The following is a 20,100-nucleotide window of genomic DNA, read 5'->3' as shown; positions in this document are numbered from 1 at the left end:
AAAGACTCAAATTTCTCACTTTGCAAAAACATGAGGAATGAAGCCTTCTGCATGTTACCAACTATGGCTTGACCCAGAATTATCAGTTAGAACTATTCAAGTCACACTGGTAGATTTTCTTAAGTATTTGAGGGTCCCTGATTAGTAGGAACTAATTAGCAAATAAATCAACCGCTGTGCACTATGCATCTCTTGTTAGGCTACGACGTGCTAAATGGTAAAGGGCTGTGTGGGACGCCGAGGGCAGAGAGTAAAAACCAAGTGGCAAAAATCAAGACTGGAAATGATTTGAGGATAAGTTAAAACAGTAATGTCACTTTGATAAAACGATTAATTGTGTCATATTTACTCACTGAAATTGGCTTCCTAATTATTAGTACCTATCATAGCCCAGAACAAAAATACAAAAATGTAGAACTTAACTACACTTAAAATGCATTAAAAAAGTACAAATTAATCTGTGCAAAGTCTTTTAAATCTCCTTTTTTCCTGATTATAAATATATTTACTATCAGGATTGTTGCACTGGACGATATCCCCTGGACTTGTGTGATGCAAAGGAGCCAGCAACTTGTGTTCATTGTAGAAAATCAAAGAAATATTGTAAAGAAAAAACAAAATTTAAACACTGCTTGTATTTATCCATTCAGAGAAACCAGTTATGCACCTGCTTGTAAAAAACAAAATATAAATATGTGAAAAAGTGGAAACCTATAAAAGCAAATTTCTGCACTGTGTGAACTGAACACGTCTCAACTATCAATATCAGTTACTAATGGCTGAATGTATGAATAACAAGTTAGTTTTTATGCCATTACTACAAGATTTCCTCAATCATTTACATTTTAAATTTATTTTTTAACTCAGTAATACATTCATACAATTAAAAGTTCAAAAGATACAGCAAAATTTTTCCTTCCATATCTCTCATCTCTAGCTACTCAGTTCCACTCCAAGAAAGCAATTTAAGTATGCCTGCAAAAATGTTCTCTATATACAATTAAATTTTTAAAGGTATGTATGCACATATACACATGTATGTATGTACACATGTGCACACACAACACGGATACACAATGTTCTGCACCTTGCTTTTTTGCATTTAAAATACCTTGAAAAATACTCTTTATTACTAAGTAAAGAGCCTTCTCATTTTTTTTTCATGGCTTCACCTAAGTCCCTTTTCTTGATGTACAATAATTTAACTAGCGCTCTACTTGACGGATATTTAGGCTTTCCCAATCTTTTGCTATTACAGTCAATGCTACAATGAATAACACTGAACACATGTCATGCTGCATTTGTGAAAGTAGATCTGTAGGACAGATAGTCAAAAGTAGAAATGTAAGTCAAAGGGCATATGCACATCTAATTTTGAAACTGACTACCAAATTGCTCTCCATAGATGGTACCAACAGTGCATGAGAGTGCCTGTTTCCCTCATATGCTCTCAAATAGATTAACAAACTTTATGACCTTTGCTAATCTGTTAGGTTAAAAAATGGTATCTTAGTGTACATTTTTGTTCTGTTTTGTTTTAGTGAGAAAGTTATTTACTTTCAGGTCAATTCTCTGATTATGTAAAGGAGAAAGTCTCAGTTTAGTGCTCCTTTGCTATAAATAATTCTGTAACACTTGCAGATCTCTATTTTTTAATTAAATGTTTTACCTGGAGGTAATTATAGATTTACACAAAGTTTTAAGAAATAATAAGGAGATTCTATCTACCCTTTACCCAGATTCCCCAATGCAATCATATTATAACCAGGATACTGATATTGACATGATTCAGAGACAACATTTTCATCACCACAAGGATTCCGTGTTGCCCTGTTACATGAGCAACACTCACTTCCGTCCTACCCTACCCTCCTTTTTAACCCCTGGCAATCACTAACCTGTTCTTTACTACTAAAACTGTCATTCCAAGAAAGTTATATAAGTGGAATTATTTGGCATGTAACCTTTCCAAGCATTTGGAGATTTTGCCATTATCTTTCTGTTCATGATTTCAAGTTTGATCCTACTGTATATGGAGAAAACACTGTATGATTTAAATGCTTTTAAACTTGCTGAAGTTTGTTTTAATGGCCCATATATGGCCTATCTTGGTGTATGTTCCATGGGCACTTGAAAATAATATGTATTATGGTATTGGTGGGTGGAGTGTTCTATAAATGGCAATTAGATCCTGTTGGTTGGTGGTGGTGTTGAGTCCTTCCATATACTTGCTGATTTTCTGTCTACTTCTCTCAGTTGTTGAGAGAGGGGTGAAATCTCCATTTATAATTGTGAATTTGTCTATTTCTTCTTTCAGTTCTATCAGCTTTGCTTCAGATATGTTGCAGTTCTGTTGTTTGCTGCACACACATTTAGGATTGTTAAGTCTTCTTAGTGGACTGACCCTTTTATCACTGTTATATAATGTCCCCTCATCTCTGGTAGTTTTCTTTGCTCTGAAGCCTACCTTACCTAATATTAATTCAGCCACTCTGGCGTTCCTTTGATTAAGGTTTGCACAATATAATTTTTTCTATCCATTTACTTTCTACCAGCCTATATTGTTATATTTGAAGTGAGTTTCTTTTACAAAGCATATAGGTGAGTCACGTTTATTTATTATTATTTTTTTTTGCGGTACGTGGGCCTGTCCCTGCTGTGGCCTCTCCCGTTGCGGAGCACAGGCTCCGGACGCGCAGGCTCAGCGGCCATGGCTCATGGGCCTAGCCGCTCCGCGGCATGTGGGATCTTCCCAGACCGGGGTACGAACCCGTGTCCCCTGCCTCGGCAGGCAGACTCTCAACCACTGCGCCACCAGGGAAGCCCTGAGTCACGTTTTTTAATCCACTCTGCCAATTTATTTTTATTTTTTTATAATTATTTATTTATTTATTTTTGGCTATGTTGGATCTTCATTGCTGCATGTGGACTTTCTCTAGTTGCGGCGAGCGGGGGCTACTCTTCGTGGTGGTACGTGGGCTTCTCATTGCGGTGGCTTCTCTTGTTGTGGAGCACGGGCTCTAGGTGCATGGGCTTCGGTAGTTGTGGCTCGCGGGCTCCAGAGCACAGGCTCAGTAGTTGTGGTGCATGGGCTTAGTTGCTCCGTGGCAATGTGGGATCTTCCCGGCCCAGGGCTTGAACCTGTGTCCCCTGCATTGGCAGGCGGATTCTTAACCACTGCACCACCAGGGAAGCCCCACTCTGCCAATTTTTAATTGGTATATTTACATCATTCATATTTCCTGTAATGACTAATATGTTAGAGCTTAAGCTCACCATTTTATTTTTTGTTTTCTGTTTATTTTCCCTGTTTTATTTTTCTTGCCCCCTATGGATTACTTGAACATATTCTAAAATTCCATTTTTATTTATCATTTTTAGAGTGTACTTTTGTTATATTTTTTTACTGGTTGTTCTTGGTATTATACTATGTGTACGTACCTTATCACAGTCTACTGATGTTGTCATTTTACCAGTTTGAGTGAAATATAGAAACCCTACCTCACTTTATGTCCTTTTACCCTCCCTTGTTTGTAATATAATGTAATATAATGAATATTTTCATGGCATTACATTTATTTATTTTTTTGCAGCATGCGGGATCTTAGTTCCCTGACCAAGGATTGAACCCGTGCCCCCAGTATTGGGAGCGTGGAGTCTTAACCACTGGACTGGCAGGGAAGTCCCTGTCATTACATTTAGAAACACATCAGGTAGTAAAATAATTTTTGCATCAACCATCAAATATAATTAAGAAAACTCAAGAGAAGTAAATTTAGTGTATTTACCCATATTTTTTCTTGCCATGCTCTTTCTTCCTGATGTTCCAAAGTTCCTTCTATCATCTCATTTCTGTTAACAGAACTTCTGTCAGTGGTTCTTTTAGGGCATGTCTGCTGGCAACAAATTCTCTAAGTTTTCCTTCATCTGAGAATGCTGTGCTTCATTCCTTAGCTAACTATAGGATTCTGGGTTGACAGTTTTTTTCTTTTAACATTCGAAAAATATCACCTCCTCTGGCCACCACAGTTTCTGATGAGAAATTCACTATCATTCTAATTGTACCCATATAGATAGGTACAAGTTTCCTCTGGATACTTTCGAAATTTTTTTGCCTTTAGTTTTCAGAAGTTTAATTATGATGTGTCTTAGTATGGATCTCCTTCCATATATCCTATTTGGTTTTCACCAGGTTCTTCAATCTGTAGCTTTATTAGCTTTATTTTTCTTGCCAAATTTGGGAAGTTTTCAACATTATCTCTCAAAGTAGTTTTCAGACCCAACCTCTTTCTCCTGTCCTTCTGGGACTCACAATAACAGGAGTGTTAGATTTTTTGTCATAGCCCCACAGGTCTGTTCATTGCTCTGTTCACCGTCTTTATGTCTATTCTCTCTCTGCTGTTCAGATTAACTTTTACTGTTCTATGCTCCAATTTACTAATTCTTTCTGTACCCTCCTCTCCACCTGACTCTGTTGCTGGGCCAATCTACTGAGTTTTTTATTTCAGTTATTATATTTTCAATTCTAAAATTTCCATTTAGTTCTTTGTATCTTGTATTTCTTTGCACAGACTTTCTATTTTTCATTTGTTTCAACTATGTTCCTAATTGCTTGTTGAAGCATTTCTAATATAGTCACTTTAAAATCTCTGTCATCTTGGTGTTGGCATCTATTGCCTTCTTTTCATTCAGTTTGAGACCTTCCTGGTTTTTGGTATGATTTTTGGTTGAAGCCTGGACATTTCAATATTATGAGACCATGAATCTTATTTAAACCTTCTGTTTTAGTTGGCTGTTTTGCAACACAGCTCCAGAGAAGCGGGGGCTTTCAGCCTCATTATGGCCAGGTGGAGGTGGTCTCATTATCACTGGGTGACGGTGAAAGGCCTAATTCTCCACTAGACCTCCTCTGACTCCAGTGTAGAGGGGGAGAGGCACCTCATTATGCCTGGGTGGGGCTGAAATTCCAGGTTCCTCATGTAGTCTCCACTGACACTGTGGTGTTAGACATGGATGGGGGACTTGTTACCAGTCGGCAGAGATGAAACTCTTAGCTTTCTATTTGGTCTTCTCTGATACTATCTTACTCCAGGGTGATGTTCGGGATGCCTCATTATAGTCATTCATTTATTGACTGATTGATTGATTTTTGGCTGCGCTGGGTCTTCACTGCTGCACGTGGGCTTTCTCTAGTTGCGGTGAGCGGGCTTCTCATTGCAGTGGCTTCTCTTGTTGCGGAGCATGGGCTCTAGGCACGTGGGCTTCAGTAGCTGTGGCACGTGGGCTCAGTAGCTGTGGCTCACAGGCTCTAGAGCACAGGCTCAGTAGTTGTGTTGCACAGGCTTAGTTGCTCCACGGCATGTGGGATCTTCCCAAACCAGGGCTTGAACCCGTGTCCCCTGCACTGGCAGATGGATTCTTAACCACTGTGCTACCAGGGAATTCCCCTCATTATAGTCTTGTAAGGGTAGAAGTCTAGGCTTCCTAACCCACTTTTGTTGTCAGGGGTGGGGATGAGGGTCACAGTATTTTCTGTGGTGTTTGGTTGGCGTAGAGCAGTTACTGTTTAAATGTTTTCCGTCTTTCCAGGTTGCTCCTTTCCTGATCCTTTGGTTAGAAAGAGTAGGCTTTTGTTGGGTTTTTTTTTGTCCTGTGCTTGTTGGTATTTCTAGGTTGCTGGCTTCTTCAACTCCAAGTCCAAGATATATGAGGCAAAAAGAAAACCTGAGAACTCACCATCATGTCATTCCTTGGTCCTGAAGTCCTGTTGGTCTATCTTCTTTTCTCCAACGAACCCGTGTCCCCTGCATTGGCAGGCAGATTCTCAACCACTGCACCACCAGTGAAGCCCTTACCTGACTTTTTGATTCTAGCCAACCTAATGGGTGTGAAGTGGTATCTCACTGTGATTTTGATTTCCATTTCTCTGATAATGATGTCAAACATTTTTTCATGTACTTACTGATCATCTGTATATCTTCTTTGGAAAAATGTTTATTCCGATCCTTTAGCCATTTTTAAATTGGGTTGCCTTCTAATTATTGTTTTGGTGAGTTCTTTGTATATTTTAGATACAAGTCCCTTATCACATATATGACTTGCAATTATTTTCTCCAATTCTGTGGGTTATCTTTTCACTTTGTTAATGGTGCCCTTTGATGCACAAAAGTTTAAATTTTGATGAAGTCCAATTTAGTTATTTTCCTTTGTTGCTCATGTTTTAGTGTCATATCTAAGAATACCTTTTATTTGTTAGTTGTGTCTCAATAAAGCTGGAAAAAAAGAATCCACTGCCAAATTCAAGGTCATAAAGATTTATCCCTATATCGTCTTCTAAGAATTTTACAGTTTTAGCTCTTACATTTAGGTCTTTGATGATCCATTTTGAGTTAATTTTTGTACATAGTGTGAGGTAAGATTCCAACTTCATTCTTTTGCTTGCAGCTATCCAGCTACTCCAACACCATCTGTTGAAAGGACTTTCTCCACTGGATGGTCTTGGCACCCTTGTTGAAAATCAGCTGACAACAGACGTGTGGGTTTATTTCTGGAATCTCAATTCTATTTCATTAATTGATATATGTATCCTTAGTGCAAGTAACTCGCTGTTTGATTAGAGCTGCTTTGTACTAAGTTTTGAAATCAGGAAATGTGAGTACTCCTAATTTGTTCTTTTTCAAATGTCCGTTGCTTTTACTAATACTTTTCTAGTTTGTTTTTTTAACAGGACATATATTTATAACATTTCTTTACACTTTCCAAACCACTTTCACATACATAATCTCAAATGAACTGCATATTACATATCTGTTGGGTAAAAAAGCACACTGCTTTTGACAAATAAGCAAAAGGCCAAGAGAACTAAAGTAACTCAGTGAAATAGCAGGTTAGATCAGCTATAAAAATATATATTGAATGCTAAAGGTTTATGCATTGGACACTGTGCAAGGACTGGGATTTAAAAAGAAAAAGCAGGAAGATAAAAGAGCCTGCCCTCTAGGAACTTACAGTCTAGTGCAGTGGTCTTCAATAATTTTGCTCATGTACTCTCTACAAGAATATTGAGAAACTATGTATTAAATTGACAACTACGATGAAAACTGTCATCATAAGTTTAAGCTGTTACAAAAGATACAATTTCCAGTATACTGTATGTTATATCTATATACTTTAAATATATTTTCATCAAAATCTTAGAGCACAAATTTGGCTGATACAATATATATAAAATGTCTGCTATTAATGACAAATCAATCAGCCACATCAAATTCACTTTCTGTTAGAACATGTCTGACTCATAATTTTACAATTTAAATAAACATACTAATACAAATCTCTATGACAAACACCTCACTTCTGAATTATAATTCTAAGATAGACAGATTTGGTTCAGGAAATTCAACATGAGTTGGTTGCCGGGTTGTTGGTTGCCGGGATGACAAAAAATAAGCACCTTTCAATACTTCCTGCTTTGCCATTAGAGACACTCTCTCTCAGGAACATGCCCTCTTGAATGAACTGTCCCTTTTTTGGTGCCAAACCTTCCAGGGCAATGCAGGATTCAGGTGAGTAATAGGTATGCCTTACTTTTACAAAGATGAAGAACAGAAAAGGAGAGGTAAGAGACTGTAGAAGGGTTCTCCGGAATTACTTGTAGTAAAGTTGAGGATCTAGAAACTTATCTCCTCAAAACTAACCTAGCCAACATGCCCCCTAGAATCCTTGGGATAGCCCTAGGATATTCATATCTTCGTTTGAAGATCACTAGTCCAGCAGTCACAACTGTGAGGAAAATCCAGATCTTTTAAGTCTAGGAGTTTAGCACACTCTGACAATACAGTGAATGATAAAACAGTCAAAAACCTTCCTAAGTCCCAACTGCTGCCGTCTTTGTAGATGAGATATAAGGCAGAAACAATATCAAACACATTGTTATGTTGTTGAGTCTCCTAAAATAATGCTTCTAAAATAAGCTAGAAAGAAAAAGAAAACCATTGCTTCCAAATAGAAATAAAATGATATTTGTATAATTTAAAAACAATACCTCCCAACCAAGACCAGCTACAAAATCTTCATATGCTTGACTTCCTCCTGTATTGGTGAGAATGGAATGTTTGTCTTCTTGTCCTTCAGCAACATAAAATACTGCAATCTTGTGTGTCTCTCGGCTATAAAACAAAAGATTTCACCGTTCACTTAATCATTAATTTATCCGTTCATTCATCCAGTAATTAACTTCTAAATACGTGGCAATAAAAAGATGAAAATGAATTAAACCTTATAATCTACTAAGGGAGACAAGTAATTATAAGTAAAAAATTATAAAAGTTACAAAATTGCGCTCAGAACAGAAGAAAAGGATGATTACTTCTGACTGAGAAACAGAGAGAAACTTAAAGGAGAAGGTAATATTAAGCTGGGTGAAGGTAAGTAAGATTTGACAAATGAAGGAGAGAAAGTATCAGGAAAGACACACAGGTGTGAATGCACAAAGCATCTGAAGAGCTGCCTGTTGTGCAATGTGGCTGAATCCCAGAGTTAAAGGGACTGTGTTTTAGAAATAAAATTAAGTAGGAGTACAGAGATGAGTGAGAAATGATCCATTTCTCCAAAGTACTTATAAGAAATGTATACACAAATATTATAAAACTGTATGGAGTAACTGACAAGTTCTTAGATATTTTAGTTTTAGTTCTCCCTAAAATTAAAAATGCTCATAAAAGCAAATTTCTTGTATGAAATTTGGCTTTCCAAGCTAACTAGAAAATAAACAATGACCCAAGCAAACAACAACCGCCAACATACTTTTGATTCAAAGACACAAAGTAGAAAGTAAAAGAAACAGAAGAAGATGCTATGCAAACAGTAACCAAGAGGGCCAGCATAGCTATACTAATATTAAACTTTTACATAAAAATGTTATAGGGAGTTCACAGAGAGACATCCTGGGGTGGAGTGGGGGGTTGGTTTGGGTGGGTGGGGTTCCTTTTACCTTTTTCCTTTCTGTGTATGTCATTAATCTGACAATTCTCCCTCCTCCCCACTGGCCTGTCCCCATTCCTCGTATTTGTATGGTTCAAGCAATAAAGACACTCATTTCAGGAATAAAAAAGTTATAAAAGATAAAGATATATTTCATAATGTTAAAGGTCCTTATAACAGGAAGATATGAAAATTAAAAACATATGCACCCAACAACAGAGCTTCAAAATACATGAAGCAAAATCAGACAGAATTGAAGGCAGAAATAGCTATTTCTATAATCATAGTTGGAGACTTCAATACCTCACTTTCAATAATGGACAAACAACTAAAAGAATATCAACAAGGAAACAGAAGACTTGAATAATAGTATAAAATACCTAAAGAACACTCCACTCAACAGTAGCAGAAAAACACATTCTCCTCAAGCAAACCTGGAATATCTTTCAGGATAGACCATATGGTAGGCCACAGAACAAGCCTCAATACATTTGAAATAACTGAAACCATGCAAAGTATGTTTTCTAATCATAATAGAATAAAATTAGAAATCCATAAAAGAAGAAAATTTACAAATATGTAGAAATGAAAAGATATACTCCTAAATAAGTGATGAGTCAAAGAATAAATCTCAAGGGAAATTAGGAAAAAAATCCTTAGAGATGAATGAAAATGAAAATATAATACAACAAAACTGATGGCATGCACGTAAAGCAGGGCTCATTGGTAAATTTATGCACATAAATGCCTATATTAAAAAAAAGAAAAAGATCTCACGTCAAAAACTAAACCTTCCACCTTAAGAAACTAGAAAAAGAAGAACTAAACTCAAAGCAAGCAGAAAGAGGACAATAATAAAGACTAGTGTGGAAATAAATGAAACAGAACAGAAAAACAAGAGAAAAATTTTAAATTGGTTCTTTGAGATGTTAAACAAAATCAACCTATAGCCAGAATGAGCAAGAAAAAAAAGACTCAATTTACTAAAATCAGGAATGAAAGGAGAGACATCACTACATACCTTATAGAAACAAAAAGTATTATTAAGGAATACTATCAACAATTGTATGCACAAAATCAGATAGTTAGATGAAATGGACAAATTCTTAGAAAGACACAAATTATTAAAACCAACTCAAGGGAAAATAGGATATCAGAATAGTTCAATAACAACTAGAGAAACTGAAATAGTATTCTGATTGAAAAGGAAGTAGTAAAACTACTTCCACTTGCAGATGAGATGACTCTGTGTATAAAAATCCTAAGGAATCCACTAAAAAGCTATTAGAGCTAATAAATGACTTCAGAAAGGATTCAGGATATAGTATCAACATACGAAAATCAACTATATTTTTATAAACTAACATGAACAATCCAAAAACAAAATTAAGAAAGCTATTTCTTTTATAATAGCATCAAAAGTAATAAAAATACTTAGGTATATATTTAACAAAAGTACACAACTGATACTCTGAAAGCTACATTGTTGAAAAAAATTAAAGATCTTAAAAAAAAATCACATTCATAGACTGAAAAACTTAATATTGTTAAGATAATATTTCCTAAATTGATCTACAAATTTAATGCAAGTGCTATCAAAGTCCCAGCTCCCTTTTTTTGTAGAAATTGATAAGCTGATCCTAAAATTCACAGGAAAATGCAAAAAATCCCAAATAGCCAAAATAATCTTGAAAAAGAAGAACAAAGTCAGAGGACTCATAATTCCCAATTTTAAAACCTACTACAAAACTACAGCACTCAATGGACTGTGGTACTACCACAGCAGAAACATATAGCTCTATATGGAATAGATTCTTGGATCCTGAAATAAACCTTTATGTTTATCATCAATTGCTTTTTGCAACGGTACCAAGCCAATTCAATGGGGGAAAAAATAGTGTTTTCAGCAAACGGTGTTGAGGGAACTGGATATCTACAATGCAGTTGTAGATATCCAATGAAGTTGGATTCTTACCTCATACCATATACAGAAATTAAATTTAAAAGCATCATAGACCTAAAAATAAGGTCTAAAACTATGAAAGTCTCATAAAGAAGTTTACCCAACTATAAAATGTCCGTGTAAAAGCTACACGAATGTTCACAGTAGCATTATTCATAACAGCTGGAAAGTGAAACTAATGCAAATGTCCATCAAGAGATGAATGGATAAACAAAATATAGGATATTCACACAATGGAATATTATTCAGGAATAAGAAGAAATGAAGTGCTGACACATGCTGCAACATGGATGAATTGTGAAAACACTGTGCTAAGAAGCCTGCCACAAAAGACCACATATGTTTGATTGCTATTACATGAAATATCCAGAATAGGCAAATCTATAGAGACAGAAAGTAGATTAGTGTTGTCCAGAGATGGGGAGTAGGGGGTGATGTTTGGGGGTAATAGAGAGTGACTGGTAATGGGTATGAGGTTTCTTTTTGAAGGAAATATTCTAAAATTAGATTGCTGTGATAGTTGTCTGTGAATATACTAAAATCATGTACACTTTAAATGAGTAAATCTTATGGTATGTGGATTACACCTCAATAAAGCTGTTAGAATTTAAGTTGGAAGTATGACCTACTATGTGTAAATTCTGATCCTGGCAGAAAGGGGACCTCTCAGTGTTCTCAATTTCCTAGGTAAAGGGCTATCAGCTAGAACTCATAAATCACAATTTATAAAATTGAGAAGAGTTGCATAGAAATGTTCACCTAATACTATATAAATCAAAAAGAGAAATACATGAGCCATATAGGAAAAATTAGAAAATAAATCTTTAAAATGCAAAAGTAAAAATGAAATCACCTTTATATTATCTGTCCTTTTTAAAATTTGAAAAAGCAGAGTTTAGCTGCTCTTTTATGTCGAATTTTAATTTTTCAGCATTCCTTCTTATTTTTCTACTTACTAACTACTTCTAAATGCTTGGTATATATTGATTGCCATTAGATTAGTATGTACCACAACAGTGAATGAGGTAAAAAGATTAGAAAAAATGAGATTACTGAACTTGCAGCCATAAATATTCTACAATATGTCCAGTACTGGCAAAATATTATGAGCTTACTACTGGAAAGTTCAAAGTGAAATATGCTAAGTTATAAGCACTTCTGATTCCCTGTATATACACTGCAAAAGAAATAATAATACAAATAATTTGGAGATTTGAAATTTAAAAATCTGATGGTTCAACCATGAGGAATAGGAATCAGTTAATCTAGTCAAAGAAAACAAAGGATCTATAAATGGTCTGGAGAGATAAGACTATAAAGAAAGTAACTTTTCATTTTCTTCCGCCCTAATCCTCCAGACAAGTAATCAGGTTTTTTCCAGGTTCTTGGCTTAAGAAGCAGCTCAAAGTTGCCTTACTGTCACATAATTAGAATGAATTTTTATCTGAACCCAATATGTTAGAAAAAGAAAGGAAACCTGTTTTCATTATTTAATTTGTTTAAAAAAGCAAAATAAATGTCATGTGTTCATGTGGTGTACAATATCAAAAAGGAAACCTATGCTGTCACAAGGAAGATGTCCTTCATATATTCCAGGTACATATGAGAATGGAAGTAGTTTAGCAGGAGCCAAGAAGTAGAAAAGCATAAGGTAATGTAAAGAAACCATGAATAGCCAAGACTGGCTGGTATGGCCTGAGTTCTAGACTAAGGAGTCTGGTCAGGCACTGGGAAGTCACTAAGGAATAAAATAAAAATTTTACTTTAGAAAAATTATTCTCGTGGTGAATACTGTCTAGATGGTGAAGAGTTAGAAGACGAGAGAGTTGTTTTAACTCTCTCCGAAAGAAGTAATAAGGACATGAATCAAGAAGTTGGGAGTAGGAAAAGCAAAGAAGAGATAGAAGTGAGAAATAATAAGAAGAAAGAACTGACATAATGATAAACACTAAGGGCAAGGGAAAGGAAATGATCAAGTGTGGGTGACACTGAAATGGTACTTCTAAATGTAATGGAGAAAATTAGGAGAAGGATGTTACTTGGGAAAGAACTGATGACCTGGAAACAGAAGTAAGGAGGCAGGGAAAAAATTGTAATAAGCAGCTACAAAATCATGACTGACAATTAAGAGATAGGAGTACATGGGCAGAAAAGAATGGGGTTGAGAAGATATGAGAGATATCCCAGTGAGAAGGAAAACTATGTTAGGGGAGAAGGCAGCAGAAAATGAGCCAGTGAAGACAAACTAGAAATAACTAGTTTAGCAGGAGCCAAGTAGAAAAATATTAGGTAATGTAAAGAAACCATAAATAGCCAAGATTGGCTGGTATGGCCTGAGTTCTAGGCTAAAGAGTTTGGTCAGCCATTTGGAAGTCACTAAGGAATAAAATAAAAATTTTACTTTAGACAGTTTTACTTTAGAAAGTAATTTAACATGACTTTAGAAGCCAGGGGAGAAGAACATTTTAAAGAGAGAACAGACAACAGTACTGAACTTTTAGGGGATATAATACTCAGGAGTTTTTAGGGCAGAAACTATTCTGTATTATATTGTAATGAGTATACATGTCATTATACATTTGTTAAAACTCATACAATGTACAACACCAAGAGTGAATCTAATATAAACTTCAGTTAATAATAATATATCAATATTGGCTCATCAATTTTAACAAATGTATCATACTGATACAAGATAAAAATAATAGGGGTAACTATGTATAGGGGGAAAGAGGCTATGTAGGAATGCTCTGTATTTTGCAGTTGATTATCTTGTAAATCTAAAACAGCTGTAATTTTTAAGTGCCTATTAAATTAATTGAATTTAATTAATTAGATAAATCAAGGAGGCTGAAGAGGATGGAGAAAACTTTAGACATGGTGGTCAGGATACTAACCTTCAAAAGGATAGTTTCAGTAGAACAGTAGAGGTCTGAGAACACATGGTGAGCAAGACAGCAAAAGAGGTATGATTTGTGCCCCCAATGACTTTGCTATCGTCTAGTACCAAAGATAAATTATTATGGGGAAGAATTAGGATATGAGAACTCAGAGACTACTTAGAGGGTTTTAATTTTATAACTGTCTTGGAAAGAATATCTAAGAAATAATAATAATATTAATACAGTGTGATAAATACTATGACAGGAGAGTGTTATCGGGATCTCTGAAAGCCCATGGAAGGATATCCAAACATAGGGTGGAAGGAACTGGGGAGGAAGGTAAAGGGTTAGTGGTAGCTTAGGGAAAGGCCTTTCAGAAAAAATGATGTTTAAGCTGAGACTAAAACAATGGACAGGATCTACACTCAGAAAAAATTTAGAGCATAAGACTATTTCATTGTTAAATAATAAAGAATAAAACTCAGACAGATAACATTCAATTCTAGAAGAAAAAGAAAAATATAAAGCTTATAAACAAGAAATAACAGTAATTAAAGAGTTAAAAAACAGAACATAACAGAATATGATAAATGAGAAACTGTTTCTCTGAAAAGATTAAGTAGATTATTTGCATCCAGAAAAAAAAAGCCCACTGTAATGGTGGTGCATAATTCACTTACAAATATAGCTTAAAAGTTAAAAATCATTTTAAAAGAAACCATAATTACAATAATTTGTTATTTAATACATAATACAAAAAAGATGGAAATCGTAACACCAATAACCTAAAATGTGAGGGAAGAAGTAAAAGTATAAAGGTTCTGTATGCTGTATATAAAGCAAATACTAATAGAAAAGGAAATAAACAGCAATACAGTAATAGTTGGGGGTTTTAATATCCCACTCTCAATAATGTACAGATTATCCAGACAGAGACTGAAAAAGGAAACAGTGGATTTGAACAACACTATGTACCTAACAGACATACACAGAACATTCTGTCCAACAGCAGCAGAATATACACTCTTTTCAAGTGCACATGGAACATTTTCTAGGATAGATAATGTGTTAGGATGCAAAACAAGTCTCAACAAATTCAAGAAGCTAGAAATTATATCAAGCATCTTTTCCAAACACAATGGAATTAAAGTAGAAATCAATAACAAGAGAAAAGCCAGAAAGTTCACAGACACATAGAAATTAAACGACACACTCCTGAACAACCAATGGATGAAAGAAGAAATCAAAAGGGAAATTTAAAAAAGATCTTGAGACAAACAAAAATAGAAATACACACTGAAAGTGTGACGTATAGCAAGTTCCAAGAGGGAAGTTTGTAATGATAAACATGTACATTAAGAAAAAGAAAGATCTCAAATAAACAGCTTAACTTTATACCTAAAGGAACTAGAAAAAGTAGAATAAACTAATCCCAAGGTTAGCAGAAAAGGGGAAATAATAAAGATTAGAGCATAAATAAATAAAATAGAGAATAGGAAAATAGAAAATATGAAGCAAACCAACAGTTGGTTCTTTGAAAAGATAAACCAATTGAGAAATAAATGTTATTGGGAAAACTGGACATTCACATGCAAAAGAATTAAACTGGACCCTTGTCTTACACCACTCACAAAAATTAACTTGAAATGGATTAAAGACTTAAATCTAAGACCTGAAACCATAAAACTCTTAAAATGAAAATAAAGGGTAAGCTCCTGGACATTGGTCTTGTCTATGATTTTATGGATATAACACCCAAAGCTCAAGCAACAAAAGCAAAACAAAAACAAAAATAAACAAGTGGAATCACATCAAACTAAAAAGCTGCACAGCAAAAGAAAGGATAAACAAAATGAAAAGGTAACTGACAGAGTGGAAGAAAATATTTGCAAATTACATTTCTGATAATGTAAGAAACTCATACAACTCAATTGCAATAAAACACTTATAATACAATTAAAAAATGGGCAAAGGACATGAATAGACATTTTTCTAAAAATGATATTCAAATGGCCAAGAAGTACATGAAAAAGTACTTAACATCACTAGTCATCAGGAAAATGGAAATGAAAAACCACACTGCAATATCACCTCACACCCAGTAGAATGGCTATTATCAAAAAGACAAGCGATAAGTGTTGGAGGGGATGTGGAGAAAAGGTAACCCCTGTGCACTGTTGGTGGGAATGTAAACTGGTGCAGTCAACTCTGTAAAAAGTATGGAGGGTCCTCAAAAAATTAAAAATAGAACTACCACGTGATCTGGCAATCTCACTTCTGGGAATAAATCCAAAGGAAATGAAAATACTAACTGGAAAAGATATCTGCACCCCTGTGTTCACAGAAGCATTATTTACAATAGCCAAGGTATGGAAACAATCTAAGTGTCCACCGATGGATGAATGGATTAAGAAAATGTGGTATTTACAATGGGATTCAACCATAAAAAAGAAGGAAATCCTGGCATTTGTGACAACATGGTTGAACCCTGAGGGCATTATGCTAAGAGAAATAAGTCAGACAGAGAAAGACAAATATTGCATGTTCTCACTTATATGTGAAATCTAAAAAATCTAGATTCACAGAAACTGAGATCAGATTGGGCGGAGGATGGGTAAAGGGGGTCAAAGGGTACAAATTTCCAGCTATAGGATGAAAAAGTTTGGGGGTGTAATGTACATTACAGTTACTATAGTTAACAATACTGTATTGTATATTTGAAAGTTGCTATGAATGGATTTTTACAGTTCTCACGACAAAAACTGTAACTAAGTGAAGTGATGATGTAGTAACTAACGTTGTGGTAATCATTTTGCAATATATAAAAATCATTACGTTTAAACCTTAAACTTACACGATGTTATATGTCAATTATATCTCAAAACAGCTAGAGGGCAAAAAAAAAATGTTGAAGGGATGACATGGGAATACAGAAATTAATTATATATATATATATATAAAAGAAAAGCCCTATAAAACTGAGAAAAGGAATGCAGCAGAGAATTATGACACCATGTATGAATCTCTACTAAGTATCTTTTGAAATCTCAGTGAAGTTGAGTTTTGTTAAAAAAAAAAAAAAAAAAGCCCTGAAATTGACCTAAGAGGTAAAAGAAAAACTGAAAAGACTAATAATGATGAAACAAATGGAAATAATTCGAAATTCTACTAATTCTTCCAAATTTTCAAATAGATAATATTCATTTTATGAATCTGGCTGTAATGTTAATTTTGAAAACATTAGAACAGGCAAAAAATTAACTATAAAATATTCTAACAGATGAACCGTGCCCTAATTAAAAATGAAATTCTAATAAATTTAACCCAACAGGAAGTCAAAGGATCCAGTAAGGTTTATCCCAAGAATGCAAGAATTATTTAATATTAGCAGTCTAGTTAATATACATCAACTAGTTAAGAAAGCAAAAACTGAATATAAAAATATATAAAAACCTGAATAGATGCTGAAAAGGATTCTGATAACATTTAACTACCTTTCTTTATGAAATCTGCTAGAAAACAGGCTACCTTCTCAGAATGATAAAAATGATCTATTTCAAACGTAACAACCAATATTTTACTTAAGTATGAAACAGAAGAGTCATTTCCATTAAAAGCAGAAAAGACAAGGATGACCACTCTTCCTATAACTATTTAACACTGTAGTGCCGGTTTTAGTCAGTACAATCAGACATGATGATATAAGAAAATAATGGCATAACTTTTCGAAAGGAGATGACATGCAGAAAACGATTATATAACTAAGCGAATCCTAAGAGTGAGACAACTATAAAATGTTTAAAATCAACAAGAGAGGGACTTCCCTGGTGGCGCAGTGGTTAAGAATCTGCCTGCCAGAGATCAGCTCAGTGCTTTGTGACCATGTAGAGGGGTGTGATAGGGAGGATGTGAGGGAGACGCAAGAGGGAGGAGATATGGGGACATATGTATACGTATAGTGATGCACTCTGTTATAAAGCAGAGACTAACACACCATTGTAATTATACTCCAATAAAGATGTTTAAAAAGGGGGGGGGAATAAGAAAAAAGAAAAAAAAAAGAGAAATACGACTTAAAATAAAATTGAAATAATAAAATTAGTATATTTAATCAAAAAAAAAAGAATCTGCCTGTCAATGCAGGGGACACGGGTTCGAGCTTTGGTCCATGCCATGGAGCAACTAAGCCCATGCGCCACAACTACTGAAGCCTGTGCACCTAGAGCCCGTGCTCCGCAACAAGAGAAGCCACCGCAATGAGAAGCCCGTGCACCGCAAGGAAGACTAGCCCAACTCGCCACAACTAGAGAAAGCCTGCGCACAGCAACAAAGACCCAATGCAACCAAAAATAAATAAATAAATTTATTAAAAAAAAAAAACGACAGAATTCATTAAAGTACCTAGATACAAAATATAATGGGGGGAAGATTCTACTCAGAATAGCAACACAAAAGTAAAACACCCCTAAAGGTAATGTCTGGGTATCAGAATAAATAAAAAAACACTCCATGATTGTGAATGGGAAGAATGATGATAATAAATGTGTTTATTCTTCCCATAGGAAAGTTTTATTGCAAATCAAATCAAAATAGCAATGGGATTTCTTTTTCTGGAAAACAACAGCATAATTCTAATCAATAACATGTTTCTGGAAGACAAAACAGGTGAGAACATCTAAGAAAAGAAGAATGTGTGTGGGTGGGGTGAGGAAGAAGACTGAGCCTATCAGATACTACATTATTAAGCTACAATAAATTAAACAGTAACATCTCCACAAAATTGATAGACCAATCAATAGAAATGAACAGATAGCTTTGAAACAGCTTAATATTTGATGAAAACAATATCAAATCAATGGGAAAGATATGGATTATTTAACAAATTATAGAAATAGACTATTTTCCAACATTCAAGGTGGTTCCATTTCTCATTCCATAAATCAAAATGCATTCCAGAAGGAATAAATAATTAAATATAAAATAATTACCACTCTAACCAAATACTTAAAAATCTAGAAGGAAATGTAACAATGTTTAATTGATTTCAAGATAGAACTCTCTAAGCACAGCAAACAATTGAAGAAATTAAAAACAAAAAGATTGAGAGATATAATTACTACATAAAAATGGGTTGTTAAACAACCTATAGTTGAAAACTGAAAGCCAAACGACAAACTAGGAGAACTCCCACAATAAATACAAAAGTTAATCCTTAACACATACACATACGTAAAAGAGCTCTTACAATTAAGAAAAATTCCTAAATAGAAAAAGGACACTAAGAGAGAATTTAGAAATTTTTTACAAATATATGAAAAATATTAACTTCACTAGTAATTAAAAACTATAAATTAACGAGATACCATGATTTGCCCCTCAAATTATAAAGGTTAAGAAAATGTCATCAATATCTTTTGCTGGACAGGCTGAAGTTATACAACATTGGTAGGATTAGAAATCAGTACTTAATGGAAAGCAATTTTATATATGGCCTTAAATAAGTCCTTATGCTTTGACCTAATAATTCTATTTCTAGGAATCTATTCTAGGGCAAGAAATTAAAAACAACTCAAATGTCCAAAAATCATCGAACTTGGTGCGATAGAATTTTTTTTTGAAGAATATCAAAATGGCTGAGAAAATGCTAATATAGTTTTTTAAAAGACATAACTTACTATACATTACTATAATTCCGGTTTTGTAAAACAAACAAAAATCATACATATGTCTATCAAAAAGAAAGACTGAAAATATATAAAGAAATGCTAACAAGTCTTATGAATAACAATAGTTTTATTTTTGTTTTATATTTTCTATAATCAAAGAAATTATACATTATTTACAAAAATTATTCTGAGAAAAGCTAAAAACAACAAAAACCAGTTAGGAATGACAGGAAATGAATAAAAAATTATATTTTTCTATAAATTTGGTAGTAAAAGGCATGAAAGGGATGCACTATAGCTTGAAAGGATAGTAACTGAGGAAAGTTTTGTTTTGTTTTGTTTTAAAGGCAGATAACAAACATGCTTATGATAAGAGAAGTAAGTAGAAATACAAGATAAAGAAGGGATAACTTCTTGAAGATCCTACACCAGGCTGAGAAAGTAGGAAGCAGAAGTATATAAAGAAAAAAAGGCTTTTCTGATGCGGAAAGTGAGCAAGAGAAGATGGCTCAATACAGAAAAATTTAAAAGACAAAGATGTAAGGCCTATTTGTTTTGATGTGGGAAAGGTCTGAATCATCTTCACTTTGCATTCCTGTAGAATAGT

General features: G+C 34.4%; 1 protein-coding gene across 2 annotated transcripts in view; it reads right to left on the bottom strand.

Annotated features, from left to right (window-relative positions):
* RALGAPA1 (Ral GTPase activating protein catalytic subunit alpha 1) overlaps positions 1-20,100 on the bottom strand; it is a 220,947-nt gene that overhangs the window by 43,097 nt on the left and 157,750 nt on the right. For both annotated transcript variants that reach the window (XM_060143467.1, XM_060143474.1), the window contains exon 35: positions 8,045-8,168. In XM_060143467.1, coding sequence (XP_059999450.1) covers positions 8,045-8,168 — 124 coding nt within the window. The remainder of the gene's footprint in view (positions 1-8,044; positions 8,169-20,100) is intronic.

This window comes from Lagenorhynchus albirostris, chromosome 1 (assembly GCF_949774975.1).
Source record: "Lagenorhynchus albirostris chromosome 1, mLagAlb1.1, whole genome shotgun sequence".
In the NCBI taxonomy this organism is placed as follows: domain Eukaryota; kingdom Metazoa; phylum Chordata; class Mammalia; order Artiodactyla; family Delphinidae; genus Lagenorhynchus; species Lagenorhynchus albirostris.
This window is presented reverse-complemented; position numbering and strand designations above follow the sequence as displayed.